The sequence below is a fragment of the Mobula birostris genome, chromosome 9, assembly GCF_030028105.1.
Source record: "Mobula birostris isolate sMobBir1 chromosome 9, sMobBir1.hap1, whole genome shotgun sequence".
In the NCBI taxonomy this organism is placed as follows: Eukaryota; Metazoa; Chordata; class Chondrichthyes; order Myliobatiformes; family Myliobatidae; genus Mobula; species Mobula birostris.
Window position 1 is genome coordinate 1,527,956 of NC_092378.1, and position 25,767 is coordinate 1,553,722.

Sequence of the window (25,767 nt, forward strand, 5' to 3'; positions counted from 1 at the left end):
TCCTCTGAGTAACTGCCCAGGGGTTACAGGCTGGAGATAAACAGTGGCTTCAGGTCTGAGAGGGGGAGAAGTATCTTCACTCAGGTTCTGCTCCTGTGTACATGCCAGATGGGAACAGAGAGATTACTGATGAGGGAATGGGAGAGTGCAGGAAATTTGTTTGAGGTGGAAGATCAGCTCCTTGAGTGGGACAGCAGACTTCCTGGGCTGAGTGGCCTCATTCTAAGCTACACCCAACATGAGGAAGAGGGTAGGATATCCCATGTAAACCGGAGCATTTCCAGCGCAAGTGCACCGTGGAACAAAGGCAGCACGAGTGGAGTCGGACACGACGGCTCGGGCATATCTGATAGGTAGGTGGGGTCAGAGCACATCAGTGGGAACGGAGTCAGGACGGGGTTAATGTGAGGATCAGAAAGGGATTTTTGGTCTGAGGTTTGGAGGAACCAACCACTCCCTGACCCGTGTCCGTGAAAACTTCCACCAGGACCTGACAGCGGTTCACACCCCCACGGGCTGGAAGAGAGAGGACAGCACCAAATTCCCCCCTCCCCCCTCAGCACAGCACAAGAAGATCCCAGTACTTTCCCATTAACCCTCGCTGTGCCACAGACTGATTGACGCACTGCCATCTCCAGGTGGGATAAGGAGGTGCCGATCACTTGTTGGATGAGCTGATCACGATCAGAATACACTTTCGATGTTTCGGGCCGAGACCCTTCATTAGGACTGGAATTAAAAGGTGGGTGAGGGGGAGGTGATAGGTGAAGAGCGAGTCTCGGTGAGTATATGGTTGAAGAATAGGAGAGCAGCAGGGATCACAGAGGAGGAGCAGTGAGAGTGGGTCTCACTGAACTCCCATCAAAAAGAAGATTTCAGCTTCTTCAGGGTAGACATCCCTCGAAGACACTTCTCAGTGGAGCAGCATATCATAAACACAAGAGATTCTGCTAACTTGGTGACCAGGCTGGTTAACACGTTACCAGATGTGGCGGACAGTCTGCATGCCCAATCTCTGGCCCGGGCCTGCCCCTGCCGGTGAGGAACTAGTGGCCCCATCTCGGGCAGGGGTAGATCACAACCATACAGTAAGGCCATTCAACCCATCAGCTCTGTACTGACCCGGATGCCAATTTCAGGTGATGCCACCTGCATCTTCATGCATCACATCCAATGTCCCAACACCCCCAGGAGCCACACACACAAAATGCAAGAGGAACTCAGCAGGTCAGGCAGCATCTACGGAAAAGAGTAAACGGTCGACGTTTCACTGATGTCCTTCGTCAGGACTGGAGAGGATGGGGCAGAAGCTGCCAGAATAAAGTGGTGGGGGAGGGGGAAGGAAAATGATAGGGGAAGCCCGGTGAGTAGTGGAGAGGGGGATAAAACAAGTAGCTGGCAGAGGATCGAAAGGTAAAGGAGGAATCTCATAGGAGAGGAAAGTGGACCTTGGGAGAAAGTGAAGGAAGAGGGACACCAGGGATCTGATAGGCCTAAGGAGAGAAGAGGTAAAAGGTCACAGTGGGGAATTGAAAAAGAAGGAAGCGGGGGAGAATTTTACTAGAATTTGGAGAAGTCAATCTTCATGCCAGCTACTCTGGACGGAATATGAGCTGTTGCCCTCAAACCTGAGACTGGCCTCATCTTGGCAGAAGAGGCAGCCATGGACCAACATGTTGGAACAGGAATGGGCATAGGAATTAAAGTAGGAAATTCTGCTTTTTGCATTGGCAGTGGAGCTGCTCGACAAAGCAGTCCCCCAATTCACATCCAGTCTCATCCCTGGAGCTGCCAACCTGTGCCTTGTGGGTTCTTCCTGTGCCGACAGATGGCAACTAACACGGGCATTTATCAGACCCAACCACAGAGCTCAGGACATGAGCGTTCTCTGCAGAACCCACTCACGCCACAGGGTCAGGACCATCACCCTATCTCTGCACTGGGGGCAAGCAGAGGCATAAGGAACAGCTGCCACTCAGTACGATGTAACAGTGTGGCAGTGGAACTGTGTGACCATTAGACACGAGTAGAATTAGTCCATTCAGCCCATCAAGTCTGCTCCCCACTCCATCATGGCTGATTTATTATCCTTCTCGTCCCCTTAGAACATAGAAAACCAACAGCACAATACAGGCCTTTCAGCCCACAAAGTTGTGCCGAACATGTCTTTACCTTAGAACTACCTTGGGTTACCCATAGCCCTCTATTTTTCTGAGCTCCATGTACCTATCCAGAAGTCTCTTAAAAGACCCCATCGTTTCCGCCTCCACCACTATCACTGGCAGCCCATTCCACGCACTCAACTCTCTCTGCTTAAAAAAAAAACTTACCCCTGACATCTCCTCTGTACCTACTCCCCAGCATCTTAAACCTGTGTCCTCTTGTGCTAGCCATTTCAGTCCTGGGAAAAAGCCTCTGACTATCCACACGATCAATGCCTCTCATCATCTTATACACCTCTATCAGGTCACCTCTCATCCTCCGTCACTCCAAGGAGAAAGTGTTGAGTTCACTCAACATATTCTCATAAGGCATGCTCCCCAATCCAGGCAACATCCTTGTAAATCTCCTCTGCACCCTTTCTATGGTTTCCACATCCTTCCTGTAGTGAGGCGACTAGAACTGAGCACAGTACTCCAAGTGGGGTCTGACCAGGGTCCTGTACAGCTGTAACATTACCTCTAGGCTCTTATCTCTGTTCAAAATGGATGACCGTCTGTTCTGATGCTGTGCCCTCTGGTCCTAGACTCCCCCACTATGGGAAACATCCTCTCCACATCCACTCTATCTAGGCCTTTCAATATTCAATAGGTTTCAACAAGCTCTCTCCTCATTCTTCTAGGTTAACAGGTTCAACTGACTAGGAGACTTCCCCGAACCATCCCCCACCCACCACATCACTGCCTGACAGCCACACACACCACAGTCACTCAATATTCAATGCAATGGCACCCACCAGCTCTACCAGAGTTCCCAGTAGACGCTGCATCCAGTGCTCCTCAGGGAGCTAGTGTAGTGTGTTCTAGATTAGAGGCTCTGACCAGGAATGTAACTGGCTACTCTCTCGCAGTTCATATGTGCAAGGTCTCCATCAATGGATCTATATCTAGACATCCAGACACTGTGGGATCTGTTCTCCCAGTGCCAGCCCAACCATCAGTGTCTGGGGCAGCCACAATGCCGGCCTGAGATCAGTGTTAACCCCGCCCACCCTGAGAGAGAATGTGAAATCCTGCCCCCCACCCCCCCAGTTCCAGCCCCACCGTTCACCTGCCTCTGCAGCGGAAGATAAAGATGATCTTTATTTGTCACATGTACCTGGGAACATCAAAATATACAGTAACGACCAACACAGTCCGGGGTTGTGCTGTAGTCAGCCTGCCAGGGGTACCACACTCCTGGCAATGACATAGCATGCCCAACTCTCACTCACCCTAACTGTACGTGTTTAGAACGAGAGGAAGCAGAGCACCTGCAGGAAACTCGCACACTCACGGGGAGAACGTACAACGTCTTTACCGACAGCAGCAGGAATGAACCCGTGTCAAACCATCATGTTACCATACCACCTGTTACAACTGCAATGGACAGAGCTGCAGGCTGGGAGACGTGGTCTTCTTATTCCCTGGCAGAGTAGCAGTTAGCATAACGCTTTACAGTACCAGCAACCGGCCTCTGCCTGCAAGGAGTTTGTACGTTCTCCCCGTGACCGCATGGATTTCCTCCGGGTGCTCTGGTTTCCTCCCACAGTCCAAAGATGTACAGTTAGTAGCTTAATGGATCACATGGGTCTAGGAGGATGAGAGGTGAATTTTTAAAGATGTTTTGGTCACCGAATTATAGGAAAGATGTCAACAAAATAGAGAGAGTACAGAGAAGATTTACTAGAATGTTACCTGGGTTTCATCACCTAAGTTACAGAGAAAGGTTGAACAAGTTGGGTCTTTATTCTTTGGAACATAGAAGGTTGAGGGGGGACTTGATAGAGGTATTTAAAATTATGAGGGGGATAGATAGAGTTGACGTGGATAGGCTTTTTCCATTGAGAGTGGGGGAGATTCAAACAAGAGGACATGAGTTGAGAATTAAAGGCAAAAGTTTAGGGGTAACATGAGGGGGAACTTCTTTACTCAGAGAGTGGTAGCTGTGTGGAACGAGCTTCCAGCAGAAGTGGTTGAGGCAGGTTCAATGTTGTCGTTTAAAGTTAAATTGGACAGCTATATGGACAGGAAAGGGATGGAGGGTTGTGGGCTGAGTGCAGGTCGGTGGGACTAGGTGAGAGTAAGAGTTCGGCACGGACTAGAAGGGCTGAGGGCCTGTTTCTGTGCTGTAATTGTTATATGGTTATATGTACAAGATGATAAGAAGCATACGTAGATTGGACAAGCAGAGACATTTTCCCCAGGTGGAAATGACTAATTTGAGGGGGCATAATTTTAAGGTGATTGGAGGAAAGTATAAGGGAGATGTCAGAAATAGGTTCTTTATACAGAGAGTGGTGAGTATGTAGAAGGCCCTACCAGGGATGGTGGTGGGGGCAGAAACCTTAGGGGCATTTAAATAATTCTTAGATATATGGATGATAGAAAAAAAGAGGGTTATGGGGAGGAAAGGGTTAAATTAATCTTACAGTAGGTTAGGGTGTTGGCATAGCATCGTGGGTCAGTGCACCTGAACGGTGGTGCGTTCTGTGCACGGGTTAGTATGTTGATTAGTCACATGGGTGTCACTGGGCAGTGTGGGCTTGTTGGGACTGAAAGTCTGTTACTGTGCTGTAACTCTGCAGTTACACACACAAAACACTGAAGCAACTCAGGAGGTCAGTAGCATCTATGGAGAAGAATAAAGAGTCGATGTTTTGAGCCGAGACCTACCTACCTTATCCCTTATCTGGCTTCACCTATCACCTTCTAGATTGCACTCTTTCCCCTCCTCCACCTTCTTATTCTGGCATCTTCCCACTCCCTTTCCAGTCCTGACAAAGAGCCTTGGCTCAAAACATCGATTCTTTATTCCCCTCCATAGATGCTGCCTGATCTTCTGAGTTTCTCCAGCATCTTCTGTGTGTTGCTCTCGATTTCCAGCATCTGCAGAAACTCATGTGTTCTAAATAAAGTGAGTGAGGAAACTGAGGGAGATCATAGCAGATCGAAGGATTACAACCACAGAGTCATACTGGAAACAACGATGCCCTTGTATGGAAAATACTACAAAAAGTCACCGGCAAGCTGCATCCATCATCAGGGATTCCCACCACCTAGAACATGCTCCCTTCTCGCTGCTGCCATCAAAGGTACAGGAGCCTCAGGACCCACACCACCAGGTTCAAGAACAGTTACTACCCATCAACCATCAGACTCTTGAAGTAAAGGAGATAAGTTCACTCAACTTGACTTGCCCCATCATTGAAATGTTTCCACAGCCAATGGACTCACTTTCAAGGACTTTTCACCTCATGTTCTTGATATTTATTGCTTATTTATTTATTATTATTGTTTCATCTTTTTGCATTTAGTCAGCTCCATCTTGGGCACTAGCCTACAAAGTACCCCAGGACATCTTTACGGAGCGATGTGAGAAAGGCAGCGTCCATTATTAAGGACGTCCAGCACCCAGGGCATGCCCTTTTCTCACTGTTATCATCAGGTAGGAGGTACAGAAGCCTGAAGGCACACACTCAGCGATTCAGAAACAGCCTCTTCCCCTCTGCCATCCGATTCCTAAATGGACATTGAATCCTTGGACACGACCTCACTTTTTTTAAATATACAGTATTGCTGATTTTTGCACATTTTTAGTCTATTTGGTGTATGTATACTGTAATTGATTTACTTATTTATTATTATTTTTTCTCTTCTCTATTATGTATTGCATTGAAGTGCTGCTAAGTTAACAAATTTCACGTCACATGTCAGTGATAATAAACCTGATTCTGATTTACAGTTTGTTGTCTTCTGCTCTCTGGTTGAGTGATCCCAAGGAATGAAAGAGTTCATGTATGACGGATATTAACTCATCCATGATGGAATGGTGGAGCAGACTTGATGGGCTGAATGGCCTAATTCTGCTCTTATGTACTAACTTGGCTCCAATTTCAAAGTCCAGAGGATAGCTAAGCATCTGGACATAATTCTAGAGTTTAAACTGACATATTTTAGGGTAGATACCAGCTTAGTGACTCCACCCTGGAAGGCCACAAGCCTAACTGCAAAAGGATGAGTTGGGCATGGGGCTAGCAACCTCATCCCATAAAAAAGCAGCACTACACCAATGCCAGCAGAAGCTCCAAAGACCTCATCCCTCAGAGAGGAAATATCTTTGATGGACTGCACCTTGAAAGACTGAAAGAGTAGCCCAGGACAGAAGGCACTAGCAAACTGCTGATGATGGTGAAGACCTGACCATCTCGGTGGTATACCCACACCACAGGGACAGCAGCAATCCAAGAAGGCAGCTCAACACCACCCTCAAGGATGACGAGGGACGGACAATAAACACTGACTCAGCATGAGAAGCCGACACCTCTTGATGGACAAAACATAATAGAGTAACAGTTTCTTCTACTGGGAGAACCAGAGGAAAGCGAGAAACCATGGCAGCTTTTTGCAACTGAAATGAAATTAAAACTTTGCCAGCAAAGGACAAAGAATACGAAAGTTCACTCAGTGGCTGTTTTATTAAGTGCAAAAGAGGAACCCAGTTTGGTCTTCTGCTGCGGTAGCCCACCCACTTCAAGTTTCATGTTGTGCATTCAGAGATGCTCTTCTGCACACCACTGCTATAAGGTGAGATTATCTGAGTTACTGTCACCTTCCTGTCAGTTCGAATCAGTCCGGCCATTCTCCTCTGACCCTCCTCATTAACAAGTCTTCTTCACCCACAGAACTTCCACTCACTGGATTGTTTTTGTTTCTTGCACCATTTTCTGTAAACTCTAGAGACGGCTGTGTGTGAAAATCCCAGACCAGCAGTTTCAGGGATACTCAGACCATCCTGTCTGGCACCAACAATCATTCCATGGTCTGAGTCACTTAGATCACAGTTCTTCCCCATTCTGATGTTTGGTCTGAACAACAACTGAACCTCCTGTCCATGTCTGCATGCTTTTATGTATTAAGTTGCTGCCACATGATTGGCTCACTAGATTAACGAACAGATGTAGAGGTGTACCTAATAAAGTGGCCATTGAGTGTATATCTAAACACTTACTCAAAGTTCCAAACTGAAAATAGTACATGTGGAATGATGTGCAAGTGTAAACGGAGTCCGATTACTTACTTTGACTGACCTCTTGTTCCTAATCTTCTTGTTGTTAGTTGTGGAAATTGTTGTCGAATTATCTAAATGAAGAAAAATTGGTCAGAAAGAGTTTACTGTGGAAACCATCTGCCCCTCCATCGGCTCTGCCTCACTGCAGAGGACAGCTTCTGTTAAACAGTCCCTGGTATGCAAGTTGGACTCTTCAACTCACAACTCCAGGTACCTCATTATGATCTTTATGCATCGAGATACAGTGCAGAACAGGTCCTTCTGGCCACACCGCCCAACAACCCCTGATTTAACCCTTACCTAATCACGAGACAACTTACAATGACCAAATAACCTAACCAGCAAGTCTTTGGTCTGTGGAAAGAATCTGGAGCACCCAGAGGAAACCCACACGGTCACAGGAAGAATGTACGACTCCTGACAAATGATGTCAGAATTCAACTCCAAACTCCAACATCTCAAACTGTAATGGAACCGTGTTAACCATACAGTACCGTGGTACCCATCTTACCCTGCTCCTTCTAGCCTGCCTGCCTGCACTGTACTTTCTCAGTAGCTGTTACACTTCACTCTGCATTCTGTTATTGTTTTCCCTTGTTCACCTCAAGGCACTGTGTAATGATCTGATGTGTACGAACAGGATTTTCACTGCATCTCGATACATGTGGCAGTAATAGACTAATTCCAATCCCATTCCAGTTCGTTCTCCAGAGTCACTACTACAACTTGAGGTCCACTTAAAGATTTCAATAAAACCTTTAGACATATTTTGAGTTTTTTTTTTACAAGTATAGAAAGCCTACGGCTCTATCAATGGAATATTTCTGTTGTAAACTCTAGTCTATGCGTATGGAGGAAACCACTGTCTTCCCACATGAGGGATTCTGCAAATACTGGAAATCCAGAGCAACACGCTGGAGGAACTCATCAGGTCAGGCTGCTGACCTCTATGCTCTCCTCGACGGTCGATGTTTCAGGCCAAGACCTTTCATCAGGTCTGGAAAGGAGGGGGGAAGGTGCTGGAATGAAAATGTGGGCAGAGGGGATGGAGGACAAGCTAGAAGATCATAGATGATGCCAGGTGAGTTGGGGAGGGAGGATGAAGTAAGAAGCTGGGATGCGAGAGGTGGGAATTGCAAATGGATGGATAGGAAGGAATCTAATAGGGGAGGAGTAGACCACAGGAGAAGGGGAAGCTGGAGAGGCAGGTGGAGGTTATAGGCATGTTAGGAGAAAAGAAGAGGTGGGGGGGGAGACAGAGTGAGGAAATAAGCAGGTTGGAGAAATCGATAAGATTCTGCAGATGCTGGAAATCCAGAGTAACACACAAAGAGTCAGAGGAACATAGCCCTGATGAAGAGTCTTGGCCCAAAACACTGACTGTGTTTTTCTCTCCATAGCTGCTGCCTGACCTGCTGAGTTGCTTCAGCATCTTATATATTTTCCATCACTGTTTGGTTGCCAACAGCTCCGACAGCAGGAGCGTGATTATCTACAGGGAATATTTCTATCATCAGTCTGGACAAGGGTGAAATGCCAGAATTCCCGAGTCTGAGCTGGACACTCGGTTTCCGTCTGTACTCTTGGAATCTCGTCCCTTTCCCTGTTATAGGTTCGGTACTGGAATTCATTGCCTCGGACAGTTCTAGAGGCCAAGTCGTTGGGTACGTCTAAAGCAGAGTTTGGTAGGTTCTTGACTAGCAGGTGTGTCAAAGGTTCTGGGGAGAAGGCAGGAGAATGGGGTTGAGGGGGATAATAATTAGCTATGATGGAGTTGTGGAACAAACTCGATGGGCTGAATGGCCTAATTCTGCTCGTATGTTTTATTGTCTTGTGGTCTTTCGGAAGGCTGCTGTAGAGGTTAGTGTAATGTTTTATAATGCCAGTGACCGGGGCTCAATTGCACCAGTGGCCGTAAGAAGCTTGTACCTTCTCCCCGTGAGCCGTGGGTCTCCCCCCGCATTCCACAGACGCTGGGGTTAGGAGGTTAATTGTGTGTAACTGGGCAGCGTGGGTCCGTTGATCCAGAAGGGCCTGTTACCTCTAAATAAATAAACCAACACCTCTCCTAATATTATGCAGCTCTTTCAGCGCCCCCCCCCCCGCGCCCATTGAAACATGCCAGTGATAGGACCACAAACGTATATCCTTGTCCTTAAATAAAACGTCTGAAACGTTACGGTACCCAGTAGGGCAGAAAGCAGAACTACCGGAGTAGTGCTCTATAAATTGCTGCCTATGTTTACCACGTCGTAGAGCAGTACTGCACAGAAACAGGCCCTTTGGCCCGTCGAACTACCAGTCTGCCTAGCCCGGGCGCTCGGGTTCCTGCCGCATTTCACAGGCGCTCGGGTTAGGAGCTTCACTGGTCACGCCGGTGTGACTGTGCGGCGCGGGTTTGTTGGGGTCTGGCACCGTGCTGTATCTCTAAATTTTAAAAAGTTTCCTCTGAGATCAGCTCGCACTTAGTAATGGCTGTCGGAGCGGTGCGTGCCTCAGTAGATATCCCTCAATGCAGTCACAAACAAAGGATCGATATTAATCAATCGTCCCGCTCCCACCAGGTCAACGGCCGGCCCTCCATCTCCGGCACATTCACCGCTTCATTGCAGATTTCCAGAGGTTTTCCTGAAAACTTCACCCAGTTTGTATTTTCCTGTCACTCCTGATAAATTCGGCAGAAGGAGAATTTCCACTGAAATGGTGAAAAAGTTGGCGCAGAGCCTGGGAACCCAGTAAATAAACACTGACAGATTAAAAAGGGACAGTGCTTATTTGCATATCTTCCACAAGTAAACTTATTCCAGGAATAATTTCATGTATGTAAATTTATGTAAATGTACAGCCATCCCAGTGCAACAAAGGCTGAAAATTATATTATGTGAGCGGGAAGCCTGGCGACTGGTTAAGCAGTAAGTCTCTGGGAGTCGGAGGGGTAGATCTCCTCTGTTCTCCCTTGAAACCGGGGTCTGCTCACCAGCGGCAAAAAGCCCAGTTTTAATTTCACTGCAGATAGTTTCTCAAACAGGAGACGGGAGTTTGAAGTTGCTGGAGTTTGCCTGGCTGTGATAACTGAGCCGACACAGAGACAGCCCCTCGCTTTTTGTGTAAATTCAATGAAGCTTAGGTAAAGGACACCCCCGCTGTTCCAGCTAGTGATCTAACATTCCAGAACATCACTGCCTTCTACTGCCTCTTTAATTGCACATTAATCCCTCCCCCTATCCTTTAAGATCCACATGTACGGGCATGGTGATCTTCCCGGGGCTGTGGGAAAACACATCCTACAACGGGCCAACTTCTTCAGACAAAGAGCTGGCTCTGTTCGGTTCAACATCCCTGCATTCGCTTTTACTGGCTTCTCTTGTGGCCCTGTGATTGTAAACTATTGCCGCACACCCGATTTCACTCAGAGATACTTCACAGTCAAAATCAAATCCGACATTTTAGTTAGAGTGCGCCAGCGGAGAAAGAATATCATTCAGAACCCACCCTGGTTTAGCAGGTGTTTTGGAAAGAGTCTCAGTACAAACCACTTCAGATTGTTCCATCAACACAACTCTGCATGCGTCTGCCCAGTGTCTCTCTTTCTCGAAGTACAGAGATCAGTGTGCCTCTGAAATTAATTTAATTTAAACCTTTACTCTGTGAAGAGATCATCTCCTCGTTAAATTAGCCCAGTCAAGGAAATCTCGAAAGTCAAAAGAGTTAAAGTTGGCTAAAAGGTACTTCCAACAAAATTGTTCCAATAACAATCAGATTTGAATATTAAACTCAAACACAGTGTGTGTGTGTGTGTGTGTGTGTGTGTGTGTGTGTGTGTGTGTGTGTGTGTGTGTGTGATTGCTGTTCTTCTGGCTCCCTGCTATGTCTGGTTCTCTCTCTCTCTCACTCACACACACACACACACACACACACACACACTCACCAGAGAATCACAGAACATGAGGAATGGGATAGACAGTGGGTGAAGTAGGAACAGAGGGTGGGAAGGAACAGAGAGAGTGAGAGAGAGAGAGACTGTTTTTGAGTGTGGGTGGGTGTCTATGTGGGTGTGTGTGTGTGTGTGTGTGTGTGTGTGTAAGAGAGAGAGACACACAGAGACAGACAGATGGAGACAGATACAGGGAGACAGAGAAACAGACAGACAGAAAGAGAGATGGGGAGACAGATAGAGAGAGAGACAAAGAGAGAGAGGAAGTCTTCAGGTGCAGAGAGAAGATTGGGAACCAAATCTGATGGAGTTGTGGATATGTTATTTCAATCAGGGAGAGGCAAGCAACTCATTTCAAAATATTTATATTCCACTAACTGGCTATCAACTAGATTCAGCTGTTACACTTTGGTTGAAAATGCTGGAAAATATTAGCTACAATACTCATTTTAAACAATTATCTGGACATTTCCAACAGTTTTCTACAGTGAATGATTCATCATTGAAACGTTTTGAGCTTTAGCCTTACCCAGCCGCAACCCCCTCACCCACTGACCCCCGGTCACAGTTACACCCTCCCTTTTCAAACACCCGTCTCCACTCCCCTTACACTCCACAAAGTCCCAGCTCTACCCATTCATCATCCGCATCTCTCTGCCACCCTCTCTACCCTCACTCTTCCCTTGCCATCCTCTGTCCCCACCACCTCTCTCCCACCCTCTAACCACACTCCCCCACCCTATCCTCCCCCTCCCTCACTCCCACTGTCTGCCCACTCCCCCATTACATCCTGTTTCTATAGCCCCTCACACCCCGTCCCCACATCCCATCTCGCTCACCCTGTCCTCACCTCCTCCCACCCCGTCCCCATCTCCGCTATCTCTCACCGTCCTCACCTCCTCCCACCTCGTCCCCACATCCCCTCTCTCTCACCCCGTCCTCACCTCCTCCCACCCCATCCCCACATCCCCTCTCTCTCACCCTGTCCTCACCTCCTCCCAACCCGTCCCCACATCCCCTCTCTCTCACCCTGTCCTCACCTCCCCCCACCCCGTCCCTACATCCCCTCGGTCTCACCCTGTCCTCACCTCCTCCCACCCGACCCCCACATCCCGTCTCTCTCACCGTCCTCATCTCCTCCCACCCCGTCCCCACATCCCTCTCTCTCACTCTGTCCCCCCTCCTCCCACCCCGTCCCCACCTCCCCTCTCTCCCACCCCGTCCTCACCTCCTCCCACCCCGTCCCCACATCCCCTCTCTCTCACCCTGTCCTCACCTCCTCCCACCCCATCCCCACATCCCCTCTCTCTCACCCCGTCCTCACCTCATCCCACCCCATCCCCACATCCCCTCTCTCTCACCCTGTCCTCACCTCCTCCCACCCCGTCCCCACATCCCCTCTCTCTCACCCTGTCCTCACCTCCCCCCACCCCGTCCCTACATCCCCTCGGTCTCACCCTGTCCTCACCTCCTCCCACCCGACCCCCACATCCCGTCTCTCTCACCGTCCTCATCTCCTCCCACCCCGTCCCCACATCCCTCTCTCTCACTCTGTCCCCCCTCCTCCCACCCCGTCCCCACCTCCCCTCTCTCCCACCCCGTCCTCACCTCCTCCCACCCCGTCCCCACATCCCCTCTCTCTCTCACCCTGTCCTCACCTCCTCCCACCCCGTCCCCACCTCCCCTCTCTCACCCTGTCCTCACCTCCTCCCACCCCGTCCCCACATCCCCTCTCTCTCACCCTGTCCTCACCTCTTCCCACCCCGTCCCCACCTCACCTCGTCCCACCCCATCCCCACATACCCTCTCTCTCACCCTGTCCTCACCTCCTCCCACCCCGTCCCTACATCCCCTCTCTCTCACCCTGTCCTCACCTCCTCCCACCCCATCCCCACCTCACCTCTCTCCCACCCCATCCCCACATCCCCTCTATCTCACCCTGTCCTCACCTCCTCCCACCCCGTCCCCACATCCCTTCTCTCCCACCCCGTCCCCACCTCCCCTCTCTCTCACCCTGTCCTCACCTCCTCCCACCCTGTCCTCACCTCCTCCCACCCCGTCCCCACATTCCCTCTCTCTCACCCTGTCCTCACCTCCTCCCACCCCGTCCCCACCTCCCCTCTCTCCCACCCTGTCCTCACCTCCTCCCACCCCGTCCCCACATCCCCTCTCTCCCACCCTGTCCTCACCTCCTCCCACCCCGTCCCCACCTCCCCTCTCTCTCACCCTGTCCTCACCCTCCTCCCACCCCGTCCCCACCTCCCCTCTCTCCCACCCCGTCCCCACCTCCCCTCTCTTTCACCCTGTCCTCACCTCCTCCCACCCCGTCCCTACATCCCCTCTGTCTCCCCCTGTCCTCACCTCCTCCCACCCAGTCTCCACCTCCCCTCTCTCTCACCCAGTCCTCACCTCCTCCCACCCCGTCCCCACCTCCCCTCTCTCTCACTCTGTCCTCACCTCCTCCCACCCCGTCCCCACATCCCCTCTCTCTCACCCCGTCCTCACCTCCTCCCACCCCGTCCCCACATCCCCTCTCTCCCACCCCGTACCCACCTCCCCTCTCTCCCACCCCGTCCCCACCTTCTCTCTCTCCCACCCCGTCCCCACCTCCCCTCTCTCTCACCCTGTGCTCACTCACCTCCCACCCCGTCCCCACATCCCCTCTCTCTCACCCTGTCCTCACCTCCTCCCACCCAGTCTCCACCTCCCCTCTGTCTCCCCCTGTCCTCACCTCCTCCCACCCAGTCTCCACCTCCCCTCTCTCTCACCCAGTCCTCACCTCCTCCCACCCCGTCCCCACCTCCCCTCTCTCTCACCTTCTCCACACCTCCTCCCACCCCGTCCCCACCACCCCTCTCTCGCACCCTGTTCTCACTCACCTCCCACCCCGTCCCCACCACCCCTCTCTCGCACCCTGTTCTCACTCACCTCCCACCCCGTCCCCACATCCCCTCTCTCTCACCCTGTCCTCACCTCCTCCCACCCCGTCCCCACCTCCCCTCTCTCCCACCCTGTCCTCACCTCCTCCCACCCCGTCCCCACATCCCCTCTCTCTCACCCTGTCCTCATCTCCTCCCACCCCGACCCCACATCCCCTCTCTCTCACCTTGTCCTCACCTCCTCCCAACCCGTCCCCACATCCCCTCTCTCTCACCCCGTCCTCACCTCCTCCCACCCCGTCCCCACATCCCCTCTCTCCCACCCCGTCCCCACCTCCCCTCTCTCTCACCCCGTCCCCACCTCCCCTCTCTCTCACCCTGTGCTCACTCACCTCCCACCCCGTCCCCACATCCTCTCTCGGTCACCCGGTCCTCACCTCCTACCACCTCGTCCTCACATCCCCTCTCTCCCACCCTGTCCTCACCTCCTCCCACCCCGTCCCCACATCCCGTCTCTCTCACCCTGTCCTCACCTCCTCCCAACCCGTCCCCACATTCCCTCTCTCCCACCCTGTCCTCACCTCCTCCCACCCCATCCCCACCTCCCCTCTCTCCCACCCTGTCCTCACCTCCTCCCACCCCGTCCCCACATCCCCTCTCTCTCTCACCCTGTCCTCACCTCCTCCCACCCTGTCCCCACCTCCCCTCTCTCCCACCCTGTCCTCACCTCCTCCCACCCCATCCCCACCTCCCCTCTCTCAACCTGTCCTCACCCACCTCCCACCCCGTCCCACCTCCCCCCCGTCCCCACCTCCCCTCTCTCCCACCCCGTCCCCACCTCCCCTCTCTTTCACCCTGTCCTCACCTCCTCCCACCCCATCCCTACATCCCCTCTGTCTCCCCCTGTCCTCACCTCCTCCCACCCAGTCTCCACCTCCCCTCTCTCTCACACAGTCCTCACCTCCTCCCACCCAGTCCCCACATCCCCTCTCTCTCAGCCTGTCCTCACCTCCTCCCACCCCGTCCCCACATTCCCTCTCTCCCACCCTGTCCTCACCTCCTTCCACCCCGTCCCCACCTCCTCTCTCTCCCACCCCGTCCCCACATCCCCTCTCTCCCACCCCGTCCCCACCTCCCCTCTCTCCCACCCCAACCCCACCTCCCCTCTCTCTCACCCTGTGCTCACTCACCTCCCACCCCGTCCCCACATCCCCTCTCTCCCACCCTGTCCTCACCTCCTCCCACCCCGTCCCCACATCCCCTCTCTCCCACCCTGTCCTCACCTCATTCCACCCCGTCCCCACCTCCCCTCTCTTTCACCCTGTCCTCACCTCCTCCCACCCCGTCCCCACCTCCCCTCTCTCCCACCCCGTCCCCACCTCCCCTCTCTTTCACCCTGTCCTCACCTCCTCCCACCCCGTCCCCACCTCCCCTCTCTCTCACCCTGTCCTCACCTCCTCCCACCCCGTCCCCACCTCCCTTCTCTCTCATTCTGTCCTCACCTCCTCCCACCCCGTCCCCACCTCCCCTCTCTCACCCTGTCCTCACCTCCTCCCAACCCGTCCCCACCTCCCCTCTCTCTCACCGTCCTCACCTCCTCCCACCCAGTCCCCACATCCCCTCTCTCTCACCCTGTCCTCACCTCCTCCCACCCCGTCCCCACCTCCCCTCTCTCCCACCCTGTCCTCACCTCCTCCCACCCCGTCCCCACATCCCCTCTCTCTCACCCAGTCCTCACCTCCTCCCACCCCGTACCCACATCCCCTCTCTCCCACCCCGTCCCCACCTTCCCTCTCTCTCACCCCGTCCCCACCTCCCCTCTCTCTCACCCCGTCCTCACCTCCTCCCACCCCGTCCCCACCTCCCCTCTCTCTCACCCCGTCCTCACCTCCTCCCACCCTGTCCCCACCTCCCCTCTCTCTCACCCTGTCCTCACCTCCTCCCACCCTGTCCCCACCTCCCCTCTCTCTCACCCCGTCCTCACCTCCTCCCACCCCGTCCCCACATCCCCTCTCTCTCACCCTGTCCTCACCTCCCCCCCCACCCCTTCCCCAAATCCCCTCTCTCTTACCCTGTCCTCACTCTCCTCCCACCCCGTCCCCACCTCCACTCTCTCACCCTGTCCTCACCTCCTCCCACCCTGTCCTCACCTCCTCCCACCCCGTCCCCACATCCCCTCTCTCCCACCCTGTCCTCACCTCCTCCCACCCCGTCCTCACGTCCCCTCTCTCCCACCCTGTCCTCACCTCCTCCCACCCCGTACTCACGTCCCCTCTCTCCCACCCTGTCCTCACGTCCTCCCACCCCGTCCCCACATCCCCTCTCTCCCACCCTGTCCTCACCTCCTCCCACCCCGTCCTCACGTCCCCTCTCTCCCACCCTGTCCTCACCTCCTCCCACCCCGTACTCACGTCCCCTCTCTCCCACCCTGTCCTCAGGTCCTCCCACCCCGTCCCCACCTCCCCTCTCTCCCACCCCGTCCCCACCTCCCCTCTCTCCCACCCTGTCCTCACCTCCTCCCACCCCGTCCCCACATCCCCTCTCTCTCACCCTGTCCTCACCTCCTCCCACCCCGTCCCCACATCCCCTTTCTCTCACCCCGTCCCCACATCCCCTCTCTCCAACCCTGTCCTCACCTCTTTCCACCCCATCCCCACCTCCCCTCTCTGTCACCCTGTCCTCACCTCCTCCCACCCCGTCCCCACATCCCCTCTCTCCCACCCTGTCCTCACCTCCTCCCACCCCGTCCCCACATCCCCTCTCTCTCACCCTGTCCTCACGTCCTCCCACCCCGTCCCCACATCCCCTCTCTCTCACCCTGTCCTCACGTCCTCCCACCCCGTCCCCACCTCCCCTCTCTCCCACCCCGTCCCCACCTCCCCTCTCTCCCACCCCGTTCTCACCTCCTCCCACCCCGTCCTCACGTCCCCTCTCTCCCACCCTGTCCTCACCTCCTCCCACCCCGTACTCACGTCCCCTCTCTCCCACCCTGTCCTCACGTCCTCCCACCCCGTCCCCACCTCCCCTCTCTCCCACCCCGTCCCCACCTCCCCTCTCTCCCACCCTGTCCTCACCTCCTTCCACCCCATCCCCACCTCCCCTCTCTGTCACCCTGTCCTCACCTCCTCCCACCCCGTCCCCACATCCCCTCTCTTTCACCCTGTCCTCACCTCCTCCCACCCCGTCCCCACATCCCCTCTCTCTCACCCTGTCCTCACCTCCTCCCACCCCGTCCCCACATCCCCTCTCTCTCACCCTGTCCTCACCTCCTCCCACCCCGTCCCCACATCCCCTTTCTCCCACCTTGTCCTCACCTCCTCCCACCCCGTCGCCACGTCCCCTCTCTCCCACCTTGTCCTCACCTCCTCCCACCCCGTCCCTACATCCCCTCTGTCTCACCCTGTCCTCACCTCCTCCCACCCCGTCCCCACATCCCCTCTCTCTCACCCTGTCCTCACCTCCTCCCACCCCGTCCCCACATCCCCTCTCTCCCACCCTGTCCTCACCTCCTCCCACCCCGTACTCACGTCCCCTCTCTCCCACCCTGTCCTCACCTCCTCCCACCCCGTCCCCACATCCCCTTTCTCCCACCCCGTCCCCACATCCCCTCTCTCTCACCCTGTCCTCACCTCCTCCCACCCCGTCCCCACCTCCCCTCTCTCTCACCCAGTCCTCACCTCCTCCCACCCCGTCCCCACATCCCCTTTCTCCCACCCCGTCCCCACATCCCCTCTCTCTCACCCTGTCCTCACTCACCTCCCACCCCGTACCCACATCCCCTCTCTCCCACCCTGTCCTCACTCACCTCCCACCCCTCTCCCTTACCTTCCCGAAACTGGCGGCGTTGACAGGCTGCGTGTCGTTCTTCTCGCAGAAGTCCAGGTAGTGCATGTACAAGGCACTGCGCGGGATACAGACGCCCTCGGCAATCTCGTAGTTCTCCTCCAGCCTAAATGGGACAACAAGTCCGTTCAACAGTCTGTGGTGCAGGAACCGGGCGGCAAGCTTGTGGTAGCAAATGGAAGATGAAGCGCCAGCCTGAGGGTCCATTGAACAACCCAGTCCACCGTTGAAACAACTCTCATTGTCAAGCCCCAGTGTGGCTTTAATCACCACAGAGGGACGGACATTGGCAACGTCCTTCAAGCAGTGAAGAGTCCATCGTGGGTCCAAAACACACAAAGATGGCGTCTGCACAGATGGTGATGGAGCTCGAAGGAAGGTCGGAGATTGCGGGGAGAGGGTGAGGACAAAGGAGGGAGTACAAGAGGGGGTAGGAAAGTGAGGGGGAGATGGAGGTGACACACAATGAACCTCCTACACATTGAGTGAGGAAAAGGGGAGGGGAGATGGTGGAGACATGCGATGGACCTCTTACACATTGACAGGCAAACTCACCACTGTAGGGTTGCCGGGGTGGAGTGTGGTTTCGAGGCCCGGTTGTTTTCCTTTTCTTCATCTGTTAATGGGAGGACAACATAAGTAGTGAACAGATGGTCACTGTAGTCCCGCTCTCGCTCTGAAACCCACTGCACTTCCACACACAACAGCATCCCTGCCCCAGGACACCACTGCAGGTATTACTTGGGGCAAGGTCTGGGTCAAAACCATCTTCTCATTGTAACAGGCTGTAGGGTTTCACTGCTACTGTAATGGCTTCTCTGTAATGTTTCACTGCTGAGGTAATAGTTTCCCTGTAGCAGCAATGTTTGGGTTATGACTAGAGATAACGGGGCATGCTAGCCAATGAGCGGGATCTTGTTCTTTCTTGTGTGTCTGGGAGCCAGGACGGAGTGGACTTGGAGTGAGGGTCCGAAGGTCAGTGACGGTCGGAGGAGGTCATTGGTGGACGAATGGCCTTATCGGTGAGCTCCAACATTTGTGCAATAGACTGCTTCATGAGAATGGGCACTTTTTTCTTTCTTTACTAACCATATGGTCAAATTCAGAATTATAAAGCTCAATCGTTTAATCACATATTGGGTACTGTTTGTTATTTCGGGGTACTGATTTGTAACAGGGGACACATCACGCAGCATCCACCCATACGAGATTTCTTAAGTTTGACCGGGCCAGGGGCTATCACCCCCTGTATTAAGCCGCTAGTCAAAGTGAGAGTTACATCATTTCCTTCCAGTCCTGATGAAGGGTCGCAGCACGAAACGCTGACTGTTTACTCTTTTCCACTGATGTTGCCTGGCCTGTTGAGTTCCTCCAGCATTTTGAGTGTGTTGCTTGGACTTCCAGCATCTGCAGATTTTCTTGTCCTTACGCTCTTTTATCAATCTCTCCTTCCATCATGTGGTCAGAAGTGAGCCAGAGCTTTTCTCTTTGGAGTGAAGGAGAATGAGAGGTGGCTTGATAGAGGTGTACAAGACGATAAGAGGCATAAATAGTGTGGACAGCCAGAGACTTTTTCCCAGGGCTGAAAAGGCTATTACAAGGGAGCATAACTTTAAGCTGATTGGAGGAAAGTATAGAGGGGATGTCAGAGGATCATAAGACATAGGAGCAGAATTAGGCTATTCAGCCCATCAAGTCTACTCCAACCACACCATCATTGCCAATTTATAATCCCTCCCAACACCATTCTCCTGCCTATTTTCCATAACCTTTGACTCCCTGACTAATCAAGAACCTATCAACCTCTGCTTTAAATATATCAGTGACTTGGCCTCCACAGCCATCTGTGGCAATGAGTTCCACACTTTCACCATTCATGGGCTGAAGAAATTCCTCCTCAGCTCTGATCTAAAGGGAAGCCAGTTTGTAGCACATGGTCTGAGTGCAACACAACCCCAACAACCTTCTTTCTCCTCTCTGGATACAAACCATCAGCCATTCATCCAAGTATACAATCCCACAAGGAAACTGAAACTCTGCCCTAAGCTCAGCCAAATCCTTGATGGGCATTAGCCTCCCCACATCAGTAGGCAATGCCCTTGGCAGTGCCAAAGGTGGCATACGTCATGAAGAATCATCAGCAAAGCTGCTGTGCAGGTTGACTCTGTGGTTAAGGATGCATCGGCCCTCATCAACCGTGAGATTGAGTTTAAGAGCTGAGACGTAATGTTGTAGCTATATAGGACCCTGGTCAGACCCCACTTGGAGTACTGTGCTCAGTTCTGGTCACCTCTCTACGGGAAGGATGTGAAAACCATAGAAAGGGTGCAGAGGAGATTTACAAGGATGTTGCCTGGATTGGGGAGCATGCCTTATGAGAATAGGTTGAGTGAACTCAGCCTTTTCTCCTTGGAGTGACGGAGGATGAGAGGTGACCTGATAGAGGTGTATAAGATGATGAGAGGCATTGATCGTGTGGATAGTCAGAGGCTTTTTCCCAGGGCTGAAATGGCTAGCACAAGAGGACATAGTTTTAATGTGCTTGGAATTAGGCACAGAGGAGATGTCAGGGGTAAGTTTTTTTTACACAGAGAGTGGTGAGTGTGTGGAATGGGCTGCCGGCAATGGTGGTGGAGGTGGATATGATAGGGTCTTTTAAGAGACTCCTGGATGGATACTTGGAGCTTAGAAAAATAGAGGGCTATGAGTAAGCCTAGGTAGTTCTTGGGTAAGGACATGTTCGGCACAGCGTTGTGGACCAAAGGGCCTGTATTGTGCTGTAGATTTTTTGTTTCTATAGACACACCCTCTTCTCATTGCTACCATCAAGGATGAGGTACAGGAGCCTGAAGACACACACTCAGCGTTTCAGGAGCAGCTTCTTCCCCTCCACCATCAGATTTCTGAATGGACAATGAAAATTACCTCACTATTTTTGATCTGCTTTTGCACTACTATTTTTATATTTCTTTAGTAAATTTTAGTATTTATCATCTACTTCACCATACTGCTGCTGCAAAACTCCAAATTTCACAATGTACTGTGATGGTGTTAATAAACCTGAATCTAGTTCTGTTTTCCAAACACTTAATGGTGTTTCATCACCATCACTCCTTCCACCCTACTCCCCTCCAGTCTTTTCTGAACATGTTTGGAAAAACAAAGGTATCTGGGAATTCAGATCCACAATTCCTTGAAAGTGGTGTCACAGGTAGATCGAGTCATAAAGAGAACTTTTGGCACATTGGCCTTCATATATCAAAGTACTGTACTGAGTACAGGAATTGGGATGATATATTGAAGTTGTACAGGTCTAATTTGGAGTACCGTATGCAGTTTCGGTCACCTGCCTACTGGAAAGATGTAAACAAGGTTGAAAGAGTACAGAGAACATTTACATAGATGTTGTCAGGACTTGAGGACTAAATTTATTGGGAAAAGTTGACTAGGTTAGGACTTTATTGCCTAGCATGTAGAAGAATAAGGGGTGATTTGATAGAGGCATGCAAAATTATGACAGATATAAATAGAGTAAATGCAAGCTGGCTTTTTCCACGAGGTTGGATGAGACTAGCAATAGAGGTCACAGGTTAGGATGAAAGGTGAAATGTTTAAGTGGGACATTAGGGGGACCTTCTTCACTCAGAAGGTGGTGAGAGTGTGGAACGAGCTGCCAGTGAGAGAATTTTGGATAGATACAAGGATAGGAGAGAGATGGACGGCTATCACTGTTCCCTCTAAGCTGTGTGGGTGCACGGCCACGCAGTATCTGAAATGCTCCCACGCACATAGCCTTTGTTGCCGCGTAGCTGAAATTTTCTTAACATTTAAACATTTAAAGTGCTGTACAGTCTTCAGGCCATGTAAAAATGTCCTGCTCAGAGCAGTGGTTGACTGTAAAAAAAAAAATTGAGGAACATTGAGGGCTATGGTTCAGGTGTGGATTGATTGGACTGGACAGTTAACAGTTTGGTATGGACTAGATGGGCTGAAGGGCCTATTTCTATGCTGTAATACTCTATGACTCTATGATTATATGAACTTCTGCTTTCTTCAATCCCATTTGAACTTCCTCTCCATTAGTGATGGGACCTTCCTCACCGCCATCCCCACCAGCCTAACTCTCTTCCCTCCTTTGTGTTTAGTTATTTTCCTCTGCATTTCCTGCCTGATTATACCCCTGTGAAACATCTTGTTGTATCTGGGGATCACTGTCAAGGCCAGTGTTTACTGCTGCCTTGGGCCAGCACTGGCAAACCCTTGAGCTCCCTCACTGTAGACCTTCTGGAGGAGGTGCTTTGATGAGCAAGTTCCACAGTCTTGGACCCAGCAGGAATGAGGAATGGTGTTAGATCTCAAAGTCAGGATGATGCTTGAACTTGCAGGAAGTGGGGTTCCCAGTCCTGCTGCCCTTGTCCTTGTTGATCAAGTTTGTGGGCCTTGGGAGGTGCGGTCAACGCAGCGTGGCCGGGTAGCTGCAGTGTCTAGTGGCTCTCACTATAGAGCATGGGACTCCACTCAATCTGTGCATCCCTGGGAGTTCTGCAGACCTACTCCACCACTAAGGCTGTCTCTCTTAGAGACCCTAAACCCCACCCCAACCCATATACTCACGTTCCTCGCCGATGGACACATTTCCCAGAGGGTTGTGGCTTGGAAATCGTTTGCTTTCACTCTCATTCAGGCACCTTTCAATCCAGCTCTCTGCAAATGGGAAACCTGCTATTAACCAGTGTTAAGCAACACTAACCCATCATCAACCAGCATTAACCCACTATTAACCAGCACTAATCCTGCAAGGACATCACTGTTCCATAGCGGTGAGCATGACACTATTACAGCTGGGGGTGCCGGACCTTGGAGTTCAATTCCATTGTCATCTGTAAGGAGTCTGTATGTCCTCCCTGTGAGTGCATGGGTTTCTTCCAGATGTTCTGGTTTCCTCCACAGTCCAAAGACATACCAGTTATTAGGTTAATTAGTCATTGTAAATTGTCCTAAGGTTAAATCGGGGTTGCTGAGCAGCACAGCTTGAGGAGCTGGAATGCCCTGTTCAGTGCTCTATCGCTAAATAAATAAATTAACCAGTACAACACTAACCCAGCATTAATGAGCATCCATCCAGTTTTAATCAGCACTAACCCAGTGCTAATGAGTGTTAATGAGGATCCATCCAGTTTTAATCAGCACTAACCCAGTGTTAACCAGCAGTAACTTAACCAGCATCAACCCAGCCCTCCAATCCCAGACACACCAGAAAGTTGGTTTGACTGTCTGAACCAACAAATCTGATGTAAACTGATGGGAAACTCAGTCCTCTGAAACATCTGCCCAACTACCCAGAGATATACAACAGCAACGTGGAGGAACAGAGGGATCTTGGAATTCACACTCATAGACCCCTCAAAGTTGCTTCACAAGTTAATAGGGTTGTTAAGAAGGCAGATGGTGTGTTTGACTTCATTAATTAGAGGATTGAGTTAAGAGCCATGAGGAAAGGTTGCAGCTCTATAAAACCCTAGCTAGATCACATTGGGGTATTGTGTTCAGTTCTGGTCGCCCCATTATAGGAAGGAAGTGGAATCTTTTGACAGATTGCAGAGGAAGGAAGTGGAATCTTTAGAGTGGGTGCAGAGCACAATTACCAGGGTGCTGCCTGAACTAGAGAGCAGGTCTTACGAGGATTGATTGAGTGAGCTCAGGGTCTTCCTCCTTGGAGTGACGGAGGATAAGAGGTGTCTTGATGGAGATGTGCAAGATGATAAGAGGTAGAGGTACAATGGACAGTCAGTACCTTTTCCCCCAGACAGCAATGGCCTGTACCAGAGGACAACCACTTAAGGCAAGTGGAAGAAAGTTTAGGGAGGTGTTAGAGGTAGGGTTTTTTTTTTTAAAAAAGAGGAGAGTTGGGTGTGTGGAACACACTGTCAGTAGAGACAAATACATCAGGGGCATTTAAAAATACTTAGACCAGCAGATGAATAAAAGAAAATTGGAGTTTATAGGCTGCATAGGAGGGAAGTGTTAGATTGATCATGGAGTCGGTTACATAGGTCAGCACAACACTGTGGGCCAAAGGGCTAGTACTGTATTATACTGTTCTATGTTTTATCTAACACAGAGTACCCACTGACCATGGGAGAGCGTATTCCGGCTGACTCTGGGAGACGCCACAACACCTCACCTACTACACTGAGAGCGCATTGCAGTGAGGACACGCTGCCCCACGAGGTTGGTCAGGAGCCTTTGATGCCTCACCACTGCCTGATGAGCACTTTAACAGATGGGGATGCGGTAGAGGGGCAGGGCAGTGAAAATGAATTTGCAGGTTACACAACAATTATCGGCAGAATTTCAAACAGTGACGAGGAAGCTTATCAGAGTGGGATAGATCAGCTGGTCGAGTCGAGTCGAGTCGCGACAACAACCTTGCACTCAGTGTCAGTAAGACTAGAGAATTGACTGTGGGCTTCAGGAAGGCGAATTCGTGTGACACACACCAGTCCTCGTCGAGGGGTCGGCGGTGGAAGGGGTGACCAGTTTCCAGTTTCTGGATATCAACATCTCTGAAAATCTATTCTGAGCCCAACATTGATGTAATTACAAGAAGATACGAGGGAGGCTATTTTCATTAGGAGTCTGAGGAGGCATAGTGTGTCACCAAAGACTCAAATTTGTACAGATGTACCGTGGAGAGCATTCTAACTGGCTGCATCACCATCTGGTACGGAGGGGTCACTGCACAGGATCGGAAAAAGCTGCAGAAAGTTGTAAACTCAGTCAGCTCTATCATGGGGACTGACCTCCCCAACATTAAGGATACCTTCAACACGCAATGCCTCAAAAAGCGGGCACCCGTCATTCAGGGCCCCTATCGCTCAGACCATACCTTCTTCTCACTGCTGCCATCATGGAGGAGATGCAAGAGCAGCTTTCCCTCCGTGATCAGGTTTCTAAATGGACACTGACCGCTTGAAAACCACCTCACTATTCTTGCTCTCTTTTTACACTAATTATATATATACTTCTCGCTGTAATGTATAATTTATAATAAATTGCACTGTACTGCTGCCGAAAAACAACGAATTTCAAGACATACGCCCCTGTTGTTAAATCTGGTTCTGAGGAGGTGTTGGGGAGAAGTTGGGAAGGGGTAGGAAGTTAGGAGGTGTTAGAGATGGGGGTGTCTTATTACCCCCACTGGATGTTGAACCCCATGACTGGTTCAGGACTCACGTTGGGACGGGCTCTCAGCGAACAGATCGATGGCTGAATTGGGAACTGGAGAGGGGGGCAGTTAATGTCGGAGGTCTAGAATCGGGAATGCGGTACAGGATCTGGGAATGGGGGTGTCACAGGTCTGGGATTGGAAGGAGGTTGAGGATCAGGAGGACTGTAGTTTGGAGACTGGCCGTAAGATAGAGCGCGGACCCTCCCCTCGTCCCGGGATCTCGGCATCCTTCCTATTATCCCGGGATTTCTCCCCCCCCCCCCCCCACGTCCTGGGACCCTCATCCCAACCACCATCCTCGGCATCCTTTCACTATCTCGGGACCCTCTCCGTATATGTTCAGTCCTCCAGATCCTATTTTCACTCCCGGTCTGTTTGCTCCTGCGGTAACCAAGGCAGCGCCGGGTGTCCTGGTAACCCATGGCAACGTGTCCCTGGATACACCGGGTCACTTTCCCATTTCCCGGTGTCAGATTTTGGTGACAATTTAATCCGCGGGTCAACGAGTTCAAGGCTGCAACCGCTGGCTCGACCCCACCGCCCATTTGCCGGCGAACTGCGCATCCAGAGCGGCGCGAATTTGGTAGCGGCGCGGAGCCGGTGGCACCGAA

At 51.8% G+C, this 25,767-nt stretch overlaps 1 protein-coding gene across 1 annotated transcript in view; it reads right to left on the reverse strand.

Moving 5' to 3' along the window:
• Window positions 1-25,767, reverse strand: part of rfx4 (regulatory factor X, 4) — a 125,205-nt gene that overhangs the window by 97,261 nt on the left and 2,177 nt on the right. The window contains exons 2-5 of the mRNA XM_072269309.1: window positions 22,540-22,629; window positions 18,481-18,541; window positions 17,908-18,031; window positions 7,279-7,340 (exon numbers count right to left, since the gene is read on the reverse strand). Coding sequence (XP_072125410.1) covers window positions 7,279-7,340; window positions 17,908-18,031; window positions 18,481-18,541; window positions 22,540-22,629 — 337 coding nt within the window. The remainder of the gene's footprint in view (window positions 1-7,278; window positions 7,341-17,907; window positions 18,032-18,480; window positions 18,542-22,539; window positions 22,630-25,767) is intronic.